Source organism: Pelophylax lessonae (genome assembly GCF_965119305.1).
Source record: "Pelophylax lessonae genome assembly, chromosome: 1".
NCBI lineage: Eukaryota > Metazoa > Chordata > Amphibia > Anura > Ranidae > Pelophylax > Pelophylax lessonae.
Genome location: NC_138768.1, coordinates 368976869 through 368999366, shown reverse-complemented (window position 1 = coordinate 368999366; position 22498 = coordinate 368976869). Strand labels below are relative to the sequence as shown.

Below are 22498 nucleotides of genomic sequence, written 5' to 3'. Positions count from 1 at the left end.
GACCATTTATTTATTTTTTGGTTCCTTTCTGTGTACCACTGGCGATATTTCACTTCCTGTCCCAGAGACACAACAGAAAGTGAGATAAAATCTTTACTATGTGAGGGGAATTTCACCAAAACAGATGCCCTCTAAACCTGTTCTGGTGACGATTTCAAAATTTTGACTTCTCATCAATTTCAGCCCTGACTACAATGGTCATCCGAACATTTAGGGAGGGTAAATCCATATAGTGGGGACCCAAACATCAATATAACTTTGTAGTCATTCAAATCAGTGCTTTAAGCGTGCTGGTACGCACCCGGTAGTCAGTACCGCCACTTCCAAATATAGCTATTGAGCGTACCGCCAGAACGTGGTTTTAGCGTACCGGTACACTCATTTTGGACATCCCTCCACAATCCACGGCCCCCAACTCGTCCCACCGAGAGCAGAGACTGTCTCTGCTCTTGGTGTGATGAACCAGGAAGCGCGCACCGCGAAGGGCGCGGATAGATACATTACCCATAGTACACCCTTGAGTTTTAGTGAAAAGCACATGCGCAACACTTTTGCCGCCGTCAGTGTCACTGCCAACAACTCAACGTGGTGGTGGCCGGAGACTCTGAGAGGGATAGAGGGTGCACTGTTCGGTAATAATATAATACGAAATAATACAGTGTGACTGTGAAGAATAACACTTAATATGCTTTCCTGGCTTCAGAGTACTAAAAGAACATGGTCAGAACTTGAATCAGATGACTCGCTGGCCAGAATGAGTTCGCTGCTGGTCAGATGCAAGCTAATGAAAGCAGCACTTGTGCCGCGGTCGAGGACGAGAATGACATCACTTCTGATGACAACAGCCGCGTTATCGATCATGAGTGGCCAGAGCGTTGGTCCAAAGCACAAGTCCAGTATTTCTCCACAAATTACAAATGTCTGATGAGCAGAAATCAAAAGTTGGGATGTAGTGTGTGTAGTCAAGTTTGTGCTTGCGTCGTGGACATGCAGCAAGGGCATAGAGTGCAGATCCAAGATGCTTAATCTCGCCTTTTGGAAGGGACAAGGCTGCACAACAAAACTCACTACGAAAGAAAATAAAAAAGAGCAGAGACTCAATTTATCACAAGAAAGCAGTTGAAATAAAAGAGAAGGCAACACAAAATACAATGCAAAAACACATTGAAGCTATGAGAAAGGCTGAATACGCTTCAACTTGCAATTAACAATAAAAACAAGAATGTGGGACTTTAATGAGGTTACCTGGACAAAGGAATTTATTCCAAAGATACATAACATATAAAAATATTTTGTTGGCATAATACACACAGAGATATAGCACAAATTGATACAATTGAATACAAATACATTACAATATTTGTCGGATCACATACGGATCTCTCTAACATAAATGAGTACAATGAGACCTCATAATCTCTGTGTGCTCACAGTCTAAAATGTGTCATAATGCAGACGTATAAAAATATATATATATATCTGAGTAATCGTAGGCTCGACGCGTTTCATGGACCTCCGTCCATTCATCAGGAGCTTAGATATATGTCTATAAAGTAAGAATAAGGATTGTATTAGTGTACTGTTAAATTGGATGAAATGAAGGGTATATATAAGAAAGGAAACTACCTGAAGTAGTATCCCGATTCGTGAGCAGTCCAGTCCAGGAAAAAGGGGACCACAGGAGATCAGGGAGACGCCTGACCCGGGGCTGAGGCGCGGAATGCAACCGGCAGGGGGACAACAGGGAGGGAGAGGACCATAAACAGAGCAGCTTGGAAAGCTCCAAGTGTATTGCTTAGACATTTGATGGTGAGGCACGTTGTAAAACAACAGGCAGGGTCTGTAAGATGTATAACATTTCAATGATTATACTAAAGGAAAAAAATATATGCTGAGAGAATCATCTCAGGAACAAAATTTGTCAAAAATGTTACTTGCGTATACTAAATTGAATTGACCCAAAAAGTAGTGCCAATAAAAAGCCACCAAGGAAATAACAAATTAGTATAAGGATAAACAGGGTAAGCTGGTAAAGCCCATAGGGAAACCAAAATGTGAAGGGAAGTGCCCAAAGAAGGTTAACTATGTTGTACAAGGTGTGCTACTATATAAGCATGAGTCAGGGTGATAAGTGATCCGACCGTGAAAAGACACATTGACAAGCAAAAGAGGGGGAAGTGCCAAACAATAGGTGAAGAGCTGTAAAGAAAACACGGTGCAAAAATAAAGACAAAAGTGTCCAAAATGTGCTTAGTAAGGACCATGTGACGATATAGTGGGTAAATAGAGCAGTGTGGAGGAAAAGGAAGAAAGAGAGAAAGATATACCCAAGGCTTGCATCGATTGAGATATGTCAATGGGAATGAAGGTAGGTCCAGTCCAAGTCATGCGTCCACAGATGCCGGAGTGATACCACGCCAGCGCCATGCTAGCGTCAGTCTATATAGCCGGCCGAAACCTCCCACATCCGGTTAGACAGACCGGATGTCAGTAGGATCGGCCCGCCACTGACGCAAAAGATGATGGAAGGTAACCTTGGCAATGGGACGCCATTGGCCGTCACGCGCCAGGTATACTGGGCATGGCGCCGATGGGGGGCGTGACGCCCCGCCCCCGGCCCGGATGCTAACGCAGAGACAGGCACGGGGGGAGGCGGCCGGCCCCCCATCGCAGCCCCGGACCAGGAGATCCGGATCAACCGAATCCCCCAAACCCGGGCTGGATAGAGACAAGCTCAGGAATCGCTATGAGCATGTAATTAACTAGGGTATGATAAATTGATTATAATAGATAATGTGGGGTACCATAGCCAATTGCCCGGAGGCTATGTATTGAACATATGAATGGAATAATAATGAATGATGTAGGGCTCCATGGCCAATTGTACAATGGGAATTGGATAGAGAGGCCATAGCAACCCTATGAATATATAATTAATAAAATAATATTATAATGTATAAGGCTAAATAAATACCTAAAGGAATGTGGCAGGGATTTAGAACAGAAAAATGGGTGTCTTCCCCCCTAATCGTATATGCGAAGGAGAAATTTTGTCTATGTCCTGCCACATAGCCTGTCTAGTGACCTCCATCCCTGTAATAGCACATAACAATAAAAATAAGAATGTGGGACTTTAAATGAGGTTACCTGGACAAAGGAATTTATTCCAAAGATACATAACATATAAAAATATTTTGTTGGCATAATACACACAGAGATATAGCACAAATTGATACAATTGAATACAAATACATTACAATATTTGTCGGATCACATACGGATCTCTCTAACATAAATGAGTACAATGAGACCTCATAATCTCTGTGTGCTCACAGTCTAAAATGTGTCATAATGCAGACGTATAAAAATATATTTTGTATTATGCCAACAAAATATTTTTATATGTTATGTATCTTTGGAATAAATTCCTTTGTCCAGGTAACCTCATTTAAAGTCCCACATTCTTGTTTTTATTGTTATGTGCTTTTACAGGGATGGAGGTCACTAGACAGGCTATGTGGCAGGACATAGACGAAATTTCTCCTTCGCAAACTTGCAATGTGTTTAGAAGAGCTTATAAGATTGGCAAGCATGGGGCGTCCCTTTACAGACATGCCAATAGATGTCCAGTTGCAAGTCTTAAATGGGGTCAAGATGGGCAGAGTTTTGCACTCTAATAACTCATGTGCAAATATACTGGATCAAATTGTAGCTGAAATGAAAAAGAAAGTAGTCAATGACATAGTGATGAATGAAAGAAAATTGTGTGTGCTCATTAATGAATCCTCTGCAATAAGTGGAAAGTCTGTGCTTGAGCTATTTCTAGTGAACAGCCAGACACACTATTTTTTGAACTGATTGAGCTGCAGGGGACCACAGCTGAGGACATCACTGAATTGAAATCGTAATATTTTTTTTTTTAGTTCCAAATATTTCTTATTGAATTTTTGCAATAGCACATTAACAGAGGAATATCAGAAAATAACAGAACAATGAGTCTATTCTGACTTATAATGGGTATGTACCCACAGTTGCAAATAGCATCTTCAAAAATTGTAAAATGTTCACTATTCACATCCCAACGTCACTAAATAACAAAAGCCTGAAAGTACGAATAAGTGCCAGTTCACACTATAGCGCTGTCAGACATGGCATGTGAGTTGCAATGCACTGCTCTGCAAATCACATGTGATGTCTGTGCAATGCTAGTTCAGCCATGCAGATTGTATGGCTGAATTTGCATCGCATTCGGACCAAACTCGTGAAGGACCCTTTTTTGGTCAGCTCAAGAATCGGATCACTGCAACCTTTATTTTTATTTCACTGGTGTTTGTATATTTACACTGCAAGCTGCTATTTTTTGTTGATTAGGTGCTGACATTTTCCTTTTTGTTTACAAGAATTGGATCACATGGGTGTTCACGCCTATGCAATCTGATTCCTGTTCGAATTGACAGTTTGCACTGCGATATGCGAACTAATTTGGGGGTGTCGTTAACTTTGTATTATAAAAAGTGGGGGATGTTGCGCTCAAACGTGTATTAAAGTGCTTGTGCAGATAATAAATTTCACATATAATATAAAATCATAATAAATAAATAAGTTAATGTGGAGATTATCAATCAAGGCTAAGTATCACAAAGTGTAAAGTCCATATGCAGCAACAGAAACCCAAAGTCCATATAGCATTGGTGTCACTAAGTAAAGTAGAGACTTGATAATGGTGCAGAAAAGCCTTCACCTCCACACTTCACCCAGTGCTCAAGCAAGGTACTCCTTACCGGAGATATATGACCCCTTGATTATAGGGGGTCACATAGACATAAAATCCACTCAGTATACGATCCTCAGCTCCAAAGTACATATTCCTAAGGCGAGCTCTTAGAATGCAACCCGGATCTCATGGCGGACATAAATAGAGCAAAAGAGACTCTCATGGTGCAGTAAGTTTAAACATACCACTTTATTCATAAAGAGTTACACTTACTAGAATCTCCATGCATCAATCGCTTTATCACAAAAGATAACAAGCAGCGGGACGATGAGCACTGCCGAACGCCAGCGCTCCTCCAACCCAGAAGTCGTTACGGTCTCACGTTCCCGACGCACGTTTCGTCAAACGTGTGTCGGGAAAAAAAAAGAAGAATGCATTATTAGTCAAGTGCTAAGTATTTGCCTGTTTAGTATTCTCAAGGTGCAGAATATGGGGCAAGACGTGCCTAACACGTGTGCAATATGCGTCTCTTCCCTCGTTTTTTAAAGCAGCTTTTTTTCTACCAGGAGATCTGCTGTTCAGTAGGGCTTAAACAAACACCCTGTTTGCATAATGCCAAAGGCTGGCAATATACAGAGCAGATGGACAATTTCCTCTATTAAAGAATACCCGAACAGTGACTGCCTCTGATTAGATGTAATTGCTGTTCGGCAGACAACTTTCCACCTGGCTTCTTTGATTTTTCAACTAAAGGATGCGGAGTGGAAAAGGCCAACAGGGCCACCCACAAAGTGAAATACACACAGTGTATTGCCAGCTTAAGTCCAGTTAGCATCTTTCATAGCTGGTGGTTCTCATCCATACAGCAATATAAATACATGCTTACTTGGATTTAAGCTCTTGTACCCAGTCCTTTGTAGGTCTAATTCTAATTGGTAATGGTTTAGAATTTGATATGAAACGTTGATGTGGATATTTTACATAAATATTCCTGCATTATCATATAACTCTTTTTGGACCCATTCCCATGGAGATTATAGTATTGGGCTGTGAACGGTTTATTGATGACTCAAAATGGCAATCGCTCGCTTGTGAACTTGAAAAGTTGGGCAGCGCCTACCCTCTCTGTCCAGACCTGCAGCAGTGGCTGGGAGGCTGGAAGGGGAGACCCTGGAGAGGACACCCAGGCTGCTAAGTGGAGTGGGCACACCAGTCCAGGTAGGACTGTAACTCAATCCAAACCAGATATGGATTGTGGTCTGCCCTTTAGTGATGCCTGCTATACAAAACTGCAGAGAGTGTTTGATGACCTGACAACAAATGAGGTGACAATATTCTGTACTGATACATACACTAGTGAGAAAAGAATGCTCCTGCTGGTAAAGTTAATAAGGTGTGTATTCCTTGGCAACTGTCAGCCCTACAGTTCAGAACTCTGGAAGGAGTGAGGTCTCCGGAGCCTCAACAGGCTGTGCCTGTGATAGGTAAAACAGAAAACAAAAAAAATTTTTAGTAGGATTCAACAATGTGTACATTATTAGACAATTTTATAGCATGGAGAAAAGTATTATGTATGCTACCCAATTAATCAATCTCCATCTTCTAATGGTCTGACTTCAGTAAAGTGAATTGCTATGTGTTCATGTGCTTTGCTGCCTGCTCAGTTTATTGAATATGCCAGAATATGTGGATGCTGCATTTGAGAGGGATAGAGCAAAAAGGGTTTGGATTGTGTCAGTATTTTTTTTTTTTTTACAGCAAAAAGCATTCTTGTTAGGATGGCAGTGTAGCAGAAAACAGTAAGTATTTAAAATGTCATTATTTATCACTTGGCAACTTCCTAACTCATAATTGTATCCTCTATAACAGCCTTCATTGTTCAGTGTTTTCATGTTAGATACAAATCCTCCACGTTAGTCCATGTTTAAGTGATTTACTAGACATAGATTAATAAGGTGTCATGGTCTATGAAGATTTTGCACCATTAAAATTGCTGTGAGACACTAAAATACTAAACCTAAACTAACAAAATGAATGATCCTCTTCCCCAACACTGTGCTTGAGGCAGAAGTTATAAAGAAAACATTGAGTTGTAAGGTTCTCCCCAGAGGGCTTTACTCATAAAAAAGGGCATGAGAAAACCAGGGCAATAGAACATCCAGTAACCTTAGTAGGTCTACAGAGCAATTTAGAATGAAGTGCAAGTTTAGTTTTTGGTATTCAAGTAAGAGAATGTTCGATCATATTTATTTTCAGAATTCAATTTGATAAAGCTATCCATATCAAATTTTGTTCTACTATTAGCTCAAAGTCTGCTTACTACAAAAGGGTTCTGTATTTAAGACAAACCTTAGCATGTAAATTGTGTCTTTTAGTGCTGTCTTTCAACTGGAGTGCCTTCATGTTTCTTCAAGGTTGCCTTGGCAAGATGCCTAAAAATTGCCCAAAAATTGTATACACTACCTCAGGGTCCTTTTCGTTTAATTCTATAGGTCCATTCATACGGTCTGCTGTGCGGTGTGTACCGTTCTCTGCTCAGCGGGGATCAATCTGCCGATCCCTGCTGAGCAGGCGGATGACAGCTGTCTCCGCACTGTGTGCAGAGAGGGAGGTGTCAGAGCCCCACTGCTCTCTATGGGGGAATCGGATGAGAACGAACCGCCTGTCCGCTCTCATCCGATCCCCTGGAGGGATGGAAAATAGGGTTTCCATCCGTCTGGATTTCACGGACAGGATCGGATGCGGATGGCAGCGGGTGTCAGCAGGATGCATGCAGGATCCGATCAGAAAAACTGACAGGCGGATCTGATCAGATCGTTCGTGTGAAAGGGGCCTAGGTCTGCTTCTACTTGGGTCAGCTCCGGATTTGCCTGCACTAGAAGAGAGTGAAGCTGGAGAAAGCCTGGCATTTTGGAGTGCTGGACAGCGATGGCTGCTTAAAGCCACTAACTGTCCGATGAATTGTGACATAGTTGCAGAAGTCAGCCTTTGCCAGGTAGGCTGCTTGTTGAGAGCCTGAGATAGATGTAGAGACCAGTCTTTCTTCGATGCAAGTGAAGCAAAGTCACTTGGAGGTTGAGTGATGTGCGGGCCTTTGGCAGAGTGAATGATTGCCTGAGCTTTTGCTGTGGCTCCAATTCGCCTGGTTTACACCATAACTATGGGTTAGAGTATTTGCCTGTGGGGTACTCTCAGAGCAGGGTGCAGAACATAGAGCAAGAAGGAGTGCACAGCAACCCGGGTGCAGACCATCCTGTAGCGAGCCCTTGTGGCAAAAGGGAACGAGGAAGAACCCGAGCACGTCCATAGAATTAAAAAGAGGTAAATCACAAATGATGACACTAGCAAAAAACTGAAATTTGTCAGTGTCCAATCGCCTGAGAATTCCAGTCTTTAACTCAGAGGTCTACAAGTACCCAAGCCTGTGCCCTGTACTGCACAATTAAGATATGCTGGGGTTTTTTTTTTTTTTTTTTTACATTCTTCACCGTGCACGTAATTGGGTATTCTCACAAAGTACAACCTCACATTAACCAAGTTCTCTGGAAAATTCCCTTGCAAAGTACAACTTCCTTGGCAAAATGAACAGTCTGTTTGCTCTTAGCAAATCAATCCCAGGGCCCTGGTCTTTAGGCTCTTTATATAGGCCCAAGGAGCATACATAAGGCTATGCTGCAAACAAGAGGCAATCTTCCAGGGACATGCTGAGCACTACACGCACTTTCAAGAACACATGGAAACCAGGGTACTGGCCAAAACAGTGTTTTCTTCTGACATGCTTAACTGCTGCCCCAGTGATGACGTTTATTAGAATGAAACATACGTTGGGCGGTAGTGGTAGGAGTGACGTCTTATCGTCTGTAAGGACACCAGACCCTGTGTGTAACCAATTTGCCTAGAATATCCTTCTTTCAAGTACATGTCTATACCATTAAATAAGTTTTTAATGGATATCTGCGCAATGAGTTGTTTCCTCCCTTTTCATGTGTGTCACAACAAGCTGGAGTGTCGATTACTAGCACAGCTTGATGTTAATGAGATGTGGTTTATCCATCCATACTGAGAGCTTGGATTTGCTAAGAAAGTGTCATCCCATAGAGGAGGTGCTCTTTGCTTGCACTGAAAAAGCTGCAAAAAGGCTGTGCTAGACCTGCAAAGGTTGATCCATCTGGTAAGAGGCAAATCCTCTTTCGTGTGCAGTGGAGCACGGTGTATTTAACCACTTAAGCCCCGGAGGATTAATTTTGCGATTCGGCACTGCGTGAATTTAATGGACAATTGCGCGCGCCCTGCTGTACCCAAATTAAATTGACGTCCTTTTTTTCCTCACAAACAGAGCTTTCTTTTTGTGGTATTTGATCACCTGTGCGATTTTTATTTTTTGCTCTATAAACAAAAAAAACAATATTTTTCAAATTTTTTTTATATGAAATTCTCAAAAAAAATGTAAAAATCAAAATTTAACGTTTTAGGCCAATTTTTTTTCTGCTACATATTTTTGGGAGAAAAAAAAAAATCGCAATAAGTGTATTTTGATTGGTTTGCGCAAATGTTATTGCGTTTACTAACTACGGGAAAAATTTATGTCATTTTTATGGTTTCTTTTTTTAACCAGTAATGGCAGCGATCTTCAATTTTTTTTTTGCGGGACTGCGACATTGTGGCTGACATATTGGACCCCTGACTGATATTTGACACTTTTGGGGGTACCAGTGACATTACTACAGTAATCAGTGCTATAAATATGCACGGTTACTGTAAAAATGACACTGGCAGGGAAGGGGTTAACTTTATTGGTGATCAAGGGGTTAAGTGGGTCCCTAGGGGCGTGATTCTGTTAGGGTGCGTGGCTAGTGAAGTAATCACAGAGACATACGATCCTACATAGCAGGATAGCCTCTGTCATTACTTCAGGGAGAATGACAGACGGCTGTGTTTACATCAGCCATCTGTCTTTCTCCCTCTCCTGAGGGAGATCGCGAGTGGCCGGCGGACATCGGAGCCGCCGGTCACACGCGCAGGCTAGGCAGGGAACGAGTGGGAGCTCGCCCCCTGCGGGCGAGCGACATACCCATACGTCACTTTACCTGTGAGGGGCTGACTGCCGCAGTATATAGTCGTGTGGTTAAATAAGATCACAAATATATTTAGGAAGAATCACCGCTGAATGGTTGTTGGGAATCTACACCTGATCACACTATCTTGTGCATGGGATTTTTTTTCATCTATTTACCCATGGACTCATTTTTGGTTTATTTATTTCACTTAGTTTGTGAAAAACAACCTTTTATAATTGATGCGATTAATGATTTTTTTTAGCACTGTTGTTTTGGATAAGCACATTTACTTACTATATATGCTTAACGGTTGCCATAATTGAACATACTGGGTATTTCTTTTCATTTTAACATCACTTTAAAATTTCTGCCATTCAACAGGTTTACTTTTGCTAGGGTTAATAAAAAAAAAAAAAAAAAACAAACACCACCACACTAGTAATTTGCAGAAAGATTTTAATAAAAACATCTTTCAAGTAAAACCATGGTGCAAATTAACACACACTTTAAACACTTCCAGTCAGATCCATAATTATAAACACTATAAAATATCAGTGATATAAAAGTATAAAAAAAACGAATACAGTTTACAGCACATACAAAACCACCAAAAAAATCACAACTGTAAAACCTATCTTTACAAAACAGTCATAAAAAACATTCATGACTATATACAACTAAAAGGTGCATTGGCATTAGGGCTTTGATTTTAGGTTTCCCCTCTGTAATAAAACAGTAATTTGATTTACGCTGGATAACAGTGTAATTGCCATAAATTAAATAAGTTAGTTCACATTTTTTGTTTTACCCTTAAGGCATATATTAATTTAATGTGCGTTTAAAGCTTTCTTCAAGAGGTCCACATCTTTTCTTTTACTAGTGCTGACTCTTCGGCACTCGTATGCTTCCTGCTGTAGAGGGATATATCTCTCTATCAGTCCCAAGCCCTGTCCTGCAGGACTCTTGAATAGTCTTGTCCAGGATGGTTTAAACTTTCCACTGAATCCTAAGAAGGCAATGCTACCTGAAACACAAAATACAAAAGTAGACTTAAGGTAATTTAAAGCGATATTAAACTCCAAAACGAAAATGTAACATATTGTAGTTTACCAATCCTTAGATGCGGAGGCAGCAGCATTGTCAGTTCCGGGAGAGCGCAGTGTTAGACTAGCAGATTTGAAATTTGAAGCTGAACTTCAGCTAACACTTATAGTCATGGCCAAAAACATTGGCACCCCTGCATTTCTGTCAGATAATGCACCACTTCGCCCAGTAATTGTTGCAATTACAAATGTTTAGGCATTCTCAGGTTTTTTTTTTTGTTTGTATTGGTATGACAGAAAAAAGTCTCTGCTCTAACTTCTACCACTTAGCAGCAAAATACTTGCCCATTTACTCTTCTCCATTTAATTGGATTACTGTAAACATAAGTTACTGCAATAGCACATTGCAGTGTTAATCGTTTTGTATGGTTTCCCATCAAAATAAGGCATTGCACCACAATGCACTGTAGTTACACTACTTTCTGTTGTGGGGTGCAGCTTCTTTTTTTGTCTGTTGTGGTGCACTGGCAGACTGTTAATTTTACTGGGCAATGTTGATGTGTGACAACACAACAGAGAACAGCAAAATGTGAATAGCCCAAAATTTGGCACCCGGTCAGTGCAGTAAAAATGGGCTTTTTGACTTTCCGTAAAATCTGTTTCTCTGATGTTCATTGACGGACACAGTTCCCGATCTTTTTCATTGGGTTATACTGCCCCCTACAGGAGTAGGACACTTGACAGAAAAATAACTGGACTACGCCTAGGCAGTCCCAGGAGGTGAACTCCCCCCTCTCTGCTATAGGTACTATTGCTACAAGCAGTAGCTTACTATACTATAGGTGCTATTGTTACAAGCAGTAGCAGAAGTAATACAACTCCATAGAGGGCTGGGTGCTGTGTTTGTCAATGAACATCAGAGAAATGGATTATACAGTAATTAAAAAATTCAATTTTCTAGTTCATTCACTGACGGGCACAGCTTCTAATCTTCTTGACCATTGGGACATCCCAAAGCAGTGTCAAACATGAGTGGGGGGGCAGCAAGAAAAAATTCCCAAGGCTAAACCGTAGCCAACCAGGTAACAGGAGCTCAACCAAAACAACTGGAGCCCCTCTGAAAAACATTTACACCCCTAAACAGCAGCCTGCAAAACCTTGGAGGGTGAAAACTTTGTGAAAGTGTGCACAGATGACCAAGTAGCCGCCTTGCACACCTGCGTCACTGACGCTTGATGATGGAAGGCCCAAGAAGCACTAAGCGCCTGCATAGAGTGGGCCTTCACAGGGAAAGGAGGAACCTGACCCTTAATCTAATAGGCCTGAGTCACAATGTGTCTAAACCATATAGAAATGGTCGCAGATGAAGCGGATATTCCTTTGAGGCCCATCCGTAAGCACAAATAGGGAGTACGACTTCCTAAAAGACTCAGCAGCTGCAGGATACACCCGAATAGCCTGAACCACATCCAGGGAATGCAATGCAATGATGTTTTGGCCTGGGACACAGGGAAGGCAACACAATGTCCCCATTCAGATGGAAGTCAGAGACAACTTTTGGAAGGAACAACGGAGAGGGGCGAAGAAACACCTTATCCTTGTGGACCACCAAATAAGGGGAACGACAAGACAATGCCGCCAATTCCGACACCCTGCATGCAGGGAGGACTCTGGAGAGCTGAAAGCACAAAGTTGAGATTCCAAGGCAGTAGTGGGGACCGCACTGGTGGAGTCAAATGTCGAACACCCTGAATAAAAGTATGCACCAGGTAGTGCGTGGCCAAGAGTCATTGAAAGAAGACCACCAAGGCTGACACTTGACCCTTAATGGTACTCAAGGCCAATTTCTGCTCAAGCCATCGAAAAAGAGCGAGGGTGAACACCAAGCAACTCACACCACGAAATGTACGCTTTCTAGATACGATGGTAGATTTTCCTAGAAGTAGACTTCCTAGCCTTCACTAATGTGGGAATCCCCAACCCAGACAAACCTCTATCCTTCAGCACTTGGCTTTCAACAGCCAAGCCGTCAAAGCCAGTGACTGTAAAACAGAATGGAAGATTGGCCCTTGGGACAGCAGATCCTCCAAGGGGTGCCGACTGAGATAATCTGCCTGCCAATTTTTCACCCCTGGAATGTGTATGGCGGAGAGGGCGGGAAAGAAATGTTCTGCCCACCGAAGAATGCCAGCTACCTCCAGAGCTGCCAATACAGTCCTTGTTCCACCCTGGTGATTGACTTAAGCCACTGCTGTGGCATTGTCCAATTGGATTTGCACTGGACACCCATGAAGGCGATCCGTCTAGTGATTCAGGCAAAGCCTGATCACTCGGAGTTCCAGGACATTAATCTTGATTCATGACTCTTCCAGTGTCCAAACTCCCTGAGCGGAGTTCCAACCCAGGACACCTCCCCCACCCGGACAGACTGGCATCGGTGACCACTGTCCAATACAGGGGGAGAAAAGATTTGCCGTGGCAAAGAGCTGGAGAGCAAAGCCACCATATCAGAGACCCTTTTGTTTTTCAGCTTAGCCTGATTTGAATGTCCAGAGACTGCAGACACCTGTCCCATTTGGCCAAGATCTCTCTTTGCAGGGACCTCGTATGGAACTGTGCAAATGGGACTGCCTCAAAAAAGGTAGAAACCATCAGGCCCAGCACCCTCATTCAAGTCCGGAGGGACGACCACCGGCTGGACAGCATGCATCACAGCATGTAACTTCTGGAGTTTGTCCAGAGTCCATATAGCGATGTCCACGTTGTCCATCAGAGCAGCAGGAGACTCTGCTCGCAAGAGAAGGTCATCCAGGTACCCCAGACTGCGATTCCTCACTGACATAACGCCAGCACCAGAGCTTTGTGAAGACCAGAGGAGCAGAGGCGAGACCAAAGGGTAATGCCACAAACTGATAATGCCTCTCCCATGGCAAAGCAGAGGAAGCGCTGGTGACAGACACATATTTAAATGTGTAAGTAAGCATCCTTGATGTCAATAGAGGCAAGGAAATCCCCCTGATGCAAGGATACCCCCACCGTGTGAATAGATTCCAATCTGAACCCGCACAAAGCAAATTCAGGGTCTTGAGGTCCAGAATTAGACACACCTTGCCCTCTTTCTTCAGGACCGTGAACAGGTATGAATAAAACCCCTGAAAACTTTCCAGAGTTGGAACCGGAACAATTACCCCTTGAAGTAACAGGTCTTGCACCACCCTGAAGAGGGCTTGCAATCAATCCAGGGACAGACGCACATTGGAATGAAAAAACCTCTCGAGGGTAAGACCGAAACTAGATCCTGTAGCCAGACCGTATCACTTCGTGGACCCAGTTGTCCTACACCAAGGAGGTCTACAGGTCCAGAAACCAGCAAAGACATCCCCCCCCCCACCCCAGGCACGGATGAGGGCACACCTTCATACAGAAGTTTCCAGACCACATTCACTTGGATCCTCCCTAAGAGGCATTGAAAGGCTTTGAAACCTTGTCAGCCGACCCTGGGGGACGAAAAAACTTCCTGTGAGCTGAGAAGGACAGGCCACGTCTAGGACAAGGTTCCTTACCCTTACTAGCCTGCAAAAGAAAGGTACTCTTCCCCTCTGTGAGACCCTTAATGTGGTCATCCAGGGTAGCTCCAAACAGGCGGTCTCCTTGAAAAAGAAGATCAGTTAAGGCTTTTTTAGAGTTCTAGTCAGAACACCAACATTTGAGCCACAAAACACGTCTAAAGGATCACTGCGGAAACAGATCATCTAGAATTCAGGGGAGCCGTATTCAAAGAGCCATCACAGATAAACTGCAGCCCCTGGACCAGCTGCTCACCCTCCAGGTCACAGCGTAAAAGCTTAGCCCCCTGAGTCAGTTTGTGACACCAGGGCAATGGCGAAAACCGGTCTGAGTGCCGAGCTGGCCACAGTGAACATACTGTGGGCCACAGCAACCACCTTTCTGTCAGCTGGATTCTTAAAAGCTGGCGATTCTTCTACCGGAATCATGGTTGCCTTTTTCAACCTGGAAATCGGGGGATTCACCACCGGAGGAACAGTCCACTTCTTAAGGAGGGACTCTTTAAATGGGTACCTCATTGCAAAATGCTTAGGGACCACAATAGGGGCATTTTGGACGTTCACACTCTTTTGCGAAAAAATCTGTCAAAATATGAAAGAAACGATAACACCTTTGCCCTCAAGACGGCTTGTGAGTGCCAAAGGGAACCAGTGTCTTCGGCGCAGCTTAGAGTCTCACACATAGACACAATCAGTGCATTCACCAGCTCCTTTTCGTGCATGACTACAGGAGTGGAGGAATCATCCTCACTATCTGAAAACTCAGGACGTGTGGCCGCAGACCCTTCAGGGCGAGCCCTGTCCGCGGCGGCCAGATCAGATTCAGAATCTGAGGAGACTGATTAAAAAAGTGGAACGCCGGGGGGTGCTTTCTACTACTCCGCCGCCCAAAAGCCACCTCCACCTGGGACACAAAGGAATCCAGGACCGCTGTCAGTGCATTAATGGATGGTTGGGACCCAGAGGGCCCTGCAGGCTCTGACAGGGGGTCAGGTGGGGAAATGTGCTCCGAGGACTCAATGAGGAATAAGAGTATCCCAATAAAGTACATAAAAAAACACTGCTAAGGGACAACCTAACCACGGCTGTAACACAACCCGGTCGCCAGCCACAGAGCACCACCCGATCCTGCAGCAGAGAGAGGGAGAGAACCCCACCAGACTCACCACCCCACCAGGATCAAAGGACTCCACGTGCGTCATCCAGGAAGGAAAGAGGCCCAGGAGTCAGCACCAGGAAAAAACGAGGGGCTCCCCCAGCTAAAATAGATGCCCAGAAGGCTCCACAGTAACGGCCGCCATTAAATTCAATACCGGACAAATGAAAAAGGGCCGCCGGCCTATACAGGAAAGAGGCTACAACAAAGTGGCGGCTCCACGAGGAGTGATCCCTCGGCTTGGGCAAGACACAGAGCAAAAAGGGGGGGGCGTGGCAGGAGCCCCCCACCAGGTACAATCCCCCCACAACCGGTCGCCAGCAGCCCCAGGAGGTAGCCAGACCACCATACAACCCCAGTATAAGTGGAGGGGCAATGGCGGGAGGGGTAGATGACCCACAGGGCCATCAGACACAAAGGGGGGCCTAACAGGAAGGAGGGGAACCCGGGGGTCCGACTATTCCCAGGGAGGGGTCCGCATCCACCTCAAAACCCTCCAGGGGGAGAGGGGGGGGGATAGTTACTCACCATACCAGAAACCAGGCGGGCACCGCTCCAGACAGAACCTCCTTGCCATCGGAATGGGGGGGGGGGCTGTCGGCCAGGAGGAACGCTGCAAAGCAGGCCGAAACCCGGTCGATCTGCGACCTCGCGAGACATTTAACCTGCAGTCCAGACCCCGTTCGGTGGGGCTAGGTCGTGCCCGACCTAGCGCAGAGCTGAGGTCCTTACTCCTGACTAGGCAGAAAAAAAACTGAGGGCCTATAGTAGAGAGGGGGGGGGGGGGGGGAGTATACCTCCTGGGACTGCCCATAGGCGTAGTCAAGTTATTTTTCTGCCTAACCCATTGGTCAAGAAGATTAGGAGCTGTGTCCATCAATGAACGAAAGAGAAATGGCAACTAAAGACAATTATAGAAGATGCTAAAGGACTTACGCTGCAGCATATCACAATGCACATTAATGCGTTTGCAGAAATACACTGCAATGGAATGCCATAGTGTGAATTGGGACATTTAGCTAAATTTTTTTTTGCTTTAGATTTTGGGGTAATCTTACTTAAAGCCTACTATTAGTTATACTTTTTTTTTTTTTTAATCTGAGCAAGGGACAGTACTTACTATCATGGTTCCATCCTACGATGAACTGAGGATGGGCGGATGAAGAAGAGGTTCACCTCGTATTAAGTGGTTCATGAACAAATACACATTCTTTGGGGCTTTTTAGGTGCCACAAACTCTCGCTACTCAAAAATACACGTGTAAAAATTCTCATGGTTTATTATTCATTTGTAAAATCCCTATTGTGTAAAAAATAAATACCTCTATACAGGCTCCTCAAATTGGTGTAAAGACAGACATAATGTATATATACTCAGATGTAAAAGCGCTGCGTAAACTCTCGGGGCTATATAAATCCTATATAATAATAATAATAATGTCATAGGTGTTTTTTTTTAACAGGATTAACTACTCTTTCCCAGCCATTGCTAAACCACATAGCCATTTCCAAAGGAAGAAATTACAATGCTTGCAGGCGGTTGGTGGTAGATCTGATGCGTTCGCAAAACTGCTTTGTATATTTATTTTTTATTTAATCTCATTTTTATAAATTAACTACTTCAATACTGGCCACTTTTACCTCCTTCCTGTCCAGGCCAGTTTTCAGCGCTGTCACGCTGTGTATGACAATTGCGCAGACATGCAATACTGTACCCTAACTACATGTTTATAATTTTGTTCATACAACTAGAGCTTTCTTTTGGTGGTATTTAATAACCACTGGGTTTTTTCAGCAAAAAAGTATTGAATTTTTTTTTTTTTTTAATTATGTATAATCTTTTGCAAAAAAATAATTGTTCATAAACTTAGGCCAAAATGTATTCTGCTACTTTTCTTTGGTGAAAATAAAACAAATCAGTGTATCTTATTTAGTCTGTAGGAAAGTTAGAAAGTCCACAAACTATGGTATACATCAGTAAATTGATCAATCCTGATGTACTGACATTGTAGCTCATTTAATGAGTCCCTAAAATGCAAGGACAGTGAAAATAACCCCACAAATCACCCCTTTTTGGAAAGTGGACAGTCCAAGGTATTTAGTATCAGCCATGGTGGGTTTGTACTTTTTTGGCATAACGTTTTGAAAAAAAAATTATTATTATTATTATTATTAACCTGTGGAATGTGTGCTTGTGTCTGTGTCAAGAGTTCACTGTATATCCCTGTATGTTGCGATTGTTAAGGTGCCAAATAATTTTTTTTTTTTTAAACAATCAATACTCTCTGCTGATACCACATCCTTACCGCTCTGACAGTGAAGAACCCTCTACACAGTTTAAGGTAAACCACTTCTCTTCCAATTCCATTGAATAGCCGGGCGTTTTTTTAAATTCCCATTCACCGAAAAGTTTTTTTCCCTATGCTAGAGTCACCAGTACAGAATTTGTACATCACTATCTTATCCCCTCTCAAGCGTTTCCTCTGCAGAGAGAATTTGTTTAATGCTTGTAGTCTTTCCCCATAGCAGAGATCCTCTAGTCCCTTTATTAGCTTTGTTTCCCTTCTCTGGACTTTCTCCAGTTCCAGCACATCCTTCCTGAGGACTGGTGCCAAGAACTGGATGGCATACTCGAGATGTGGCCGGACCAGAGTCTTGTAGAGTGGAATAATTATTGTTTTACCTCTGGAGGAAATCCCCTTTTGAATGCATGCCAATATTGTTGGCTTTGCTTGCAGCAGCTTGGCATTGCATGCCATTGCTGAGCCGTCTACTAGGACCCCCAGGGTCGTTTTTTATCCTAGATTCCCCCAGAACCAAGAAACATTGTACTTCTCTGGGAAAGTGATCAGAATGTTCTTTTTCTTTACACTTTGTTTTTAGCAGTGTATTACATTGCTATAAGCAAGCATTTTACTGAATGTAACCAATTCATTCAGTTTGATGTGTTGCGATTAGCTGTGATTGGTCAAAACTAATCACATGGTACAAATGGGCTGTGATTGACCAAATCACAGCTAGCAACACAATTGTACACAATGAATGGCTTGAAAGGAAGCCATCCATTGTTTAAAACCCTCAAGTGACCTGCTGTGATTGGTCATATTGGTCACATGGTACGGGCAGGCAAGCCTGTACACTGATCAATCATCAGCTGTGTCCAGTGGATACAGCTGGTGACAGTTCGCTCTGCTGCATGGCAGGGCTAGCAGCGCTTTCTGAGAGGACGTCACATTCTGTTATAAGCTGGGCGGGAAGGTATAAATAATAAAGAGAATATTTTATGATTTTATTTTTGAGCAATGGGATTAAATGGAACACCTAAAAAGGCCTGTAGACTATGCATTTGTAACCAGTAGACTTGGATGTTGTGTTTGAATGGAATGACCATTAATTACATAATATGTTCCTTCCTTTATAGATTGCGTTTTATTCATGGAAGCTATAGTACGGCTTCTATGAATGGAGTAGAAGGATGCAAAGGGCGGGCAGAGTTTTGAAAACGAGGTTTGGACTGGTCTGGTTTTATTATAGGTAAGCTCTATGGGAGCAAATAATGAAAAACAAACGACAAAATCATAAATATTCCAAAGAGTGGTCTACGTACAGTATCTCACAAAAGTACACCCCTCACATTTTTGTAAATATTTTTTTAGATCTTTTCATGTGACAACACTGAAGAAATGACACTTTGCTATAGAGTAAAGTAGTGAGTGTACATCTTGTATAACAGTGTAAATCTGCTGTCCCCTCAAAATAACTCCACACACAGCCATTAATGTCTAAACCGCTGGCAACAAAAGTGAGTACACCCCTAAGTGAAAATGCCCAAATTGGGCCTAATTAGCCATTTTCCCTTCCCAATGTCATGTGACTTATCAGGGTTACAAGGTCTCAGGTGTGAATGGGGAGCAGGAATGTTAAATTTGGTGTTATCGCTCTCACTCTCTCATACTGGTCACTGAAAGTTCAACGTGGCACCTCATGGCAAAGAACTATCTGAGGATCTGAAAAAAAGAATTGTTCCTCTACACAAAGATGGCCTAGGCTATAAGAAGATTGCCAAGACCCTGAAACTAAACTGCAGCAGGGTGACCAAACCAAAACCATAGAGGGGTTTAACAGGACAGGTTCCACTCAGAACAGGCCTCACCATGGTCGACCAAAGAAGTTGAGTGCACATGCTCTGCGTCATATCCAGAAGTTGTCTTTGGGAAATAGACGTAGGAGTGCTGCCAGCATTGCTGCAGAGGTTGAAGGGGTGGGGTTGGGGTCAGCCTGTCAGTGCTCTGACCATACGCCACACACTGCATCAAATTGGTCTGCATGAGTGTTGTACCAGAAGGAAGCCTTTTTCTAAAGATGATGCACAAGAAATCCTGCAAACAGTTTGCTGAAGACAAGCAGACTAAGGATATGGATTACTGGAACCATGTCCTGTGGTCTGATGAGACCAAGATAAACGTATTTGGTTCAGATGGTGTCAAGCGTGCGTGGGGGCAACCAGGTGAGGAGTACAAAGACAAGTGTGTCTTGCCTACAGTCAAGCATGGTGGTGGGAGAGTTATGGTCTGAAGCTGCATGAGTGCTGCCGGCACTGGGGAGCTACAGTTCATTGAGGGAACCATGAATACCAACATGTACTATGACATACTGAAGAAGAGCATGATCCCCTCCGTTCGGAGACTGGGCAGTATTCCAACATGATAATGACTCCAAACACACCTCCAAGATAACCACTGCCTTGCTAAAGAAGCTGAGGGTAAAGGTGATGGAATAGCCAAGCATGTCTCCAGACATGAACCCTATTGAGCATCTATGGGGCATCCTCAAAACGGAAGGTGGAGGAGTGCAAGGTCTCCAACATCCACCAGCTTCATGATGTCGTCATGGAGGAGTGGAAAAGGACTCCAGTGGCAACCTGTCAAGTTCTGGTAAACTACGTGCCCAAGAAGCTTAAGGCAGTGCTAGAAAATGTTGGCCACACACAATATTGACACTTTGGGCCTAATTTGGACATTTTCACTTACGGGTGTACTCCCTTTTGTTGCCAGCGGTTTAGACATTAATGGCTGTGTGTTGATTTATTTTGAGAGGACAGCAAATTTACACTGTTATACAAGCTGTACACGCACTACTTTACATTGTAGCAAAGTGTCATTTCTTCAGTGTTGTCACATGAAAAGATATTATAAAATATTTACAAAAATGTGAGGGGTGTACTCACTTTTGTGAGATACTGTATGTAACTTATTTTTCTGTTTTTATGCAAACCTGTCATGATAAAAATTAATGGTATGCCGCTGCAATCCTCTGCTAGTTGGTATGCAGTCTATCCTCTGTATCATCTGAAGTAGTAACCTGAAACAGATGTGCACCAATCAAAACACATGGCCTCAAAATGTTAAAGGTGGAGGCGGGATCTGTCAGCTGCTGGCATTTTGTAGCTCTTGGATACACAAACAGTAAGATCTTCATTTCAATGCTCCTGATTTTTTTTTTTCTGCCCACCTGGGATTTTTAAATGTTCCTGTACACATTTCTGTTTCTGTTCCTCCTACTGCATTCCCTTAGAGTACAAGGGAGAGCATGAAGAGTAGGAGGAGCAGGACTCCTTTTAATCGCCACAGCAGATGTGCAGACCTCAGGAATACAAGTGCAGAAACATCAAAATAGAGTGCTGGGGAGATTTAGCCCCTGTTCACATCGGGGTGATTTGACATGTCAAATCGCATGTCAAATTGGAGCCTATTGCTGGCAACGGCACTGTCCGAATCGGCGCAGCACTGATTCCCAAAAGAAGTTCCTGCACCCACAAAGATGTCTGGAATAAAGGGATAAACCCAGACAGATGTCTGAATTTGCCCCCAAAGTCTGACTAAAATGCTGGTTTGAAATCATGCTAGTTCAGCTGAACTCACAGGTTTTCAAACCTGCACTCAGTGTGAACCTAGGCTTAGGAAACTTTCAGGGCTCATTTACACAGAAAGTCACAATTGCATTTACATGAGTTTTTTTAAGGTTTATGGGTATTCCGGTGTGAAAAAAAGCAGCATGCTGTATTTTAAGTGCACGTGAAAGTACCGCAAAGGCCAAGGCTCATTGAAATACATTCCTTTTGCTTGCATATGCATTCATACTTTGTTTAAAAGACGTATAGTGTAAATGAGCCGTTTAATGCTCCAGCATCTACCAAAAACTGAAAATTTAGTTTTGGGCAAACTGACCCTTCACTAAAGTATAGGTACAGGGAAAAGAACGTACCTGCCTGAGCTAAAAGCAAGCACTTACTGAAAGAAGAGACAAATACATTTTGACTTTTCTCTGTCCACACAGCAAGACAAAAAACTCAAAGTTTCAAGCTGATTACATTTCAGCAATGTGCATTTTTAAATATTTTATCAGTACTGGGTTGAAGTACTGACATTTTTAATTAACGTGTTCAAAAAAATTCAAGCTCAAGACTTCGGCACCATGCCCCTCAAGATAATGTTCCATTTTCCTGAAAAGATGGAAGCAGAAATGTCCTACTGTGATAAGCTTGCAGCCAGAGACAAGAATAATCATTAGCAGCTGGTAATGTGGAAATAGCCACCTGCTACATGTTTCTACATGCTTTTTGATGCACAGCTCACTTTTCAGATATTTCTCATGGTATATGAGAATAGCTAATAAGATTGTTCTTGTGGCACATTAATGGAAGATTTAAAGTTAACCTAGTTAGGTACCTAACACTTTAAATCCCTGTGTGGGCTAATTTGTTGGCCTTTATAGTGCCCAATTTTTATCATGAAAGGCTGGGGCGTTTGGTTCAATTTAAAGCGCCAACTTGGACAGCCGAGGCCTTTCTACATGCTGCTGTGTACTGTTGAGTAACTGAGTACTGCTGAGTGATTGTGAGTAACTGAGTACTGCTGAGTGATTGTGAGTAACTGAGTACTGCTGAGTGATTGTGAGTAACTG

At 43.1% G+C, this 22498-nt stretch overlaps 1 protein-coding gene across 1 annotated transcript in view; it reads right to left on the bottom strand.

The window, feature by feature from the left end:
- Nucleotides 1–10210: 10210 nt before the first annotated feature.
- Nucleotides 10211–22498, bottom strand: part of CEMIP2 (cell migration inducing hyaluronidase 2) — a 179424-nt gene continuing 167136 nt past the window's right edge. Inside the window, exon 24 of the mRNA XM_082265489.1 lies at nucleotides 10211–10795. Within this exon, the coding sequence (XP_082121615.1) occupies nucleotides 10599–10795 (197 nt within the window). The 3' untranslated portion in view covers nucleotides 10211–10598. The remainder of the gene's footprint in view (nucleotides 10796–22498) is intronic.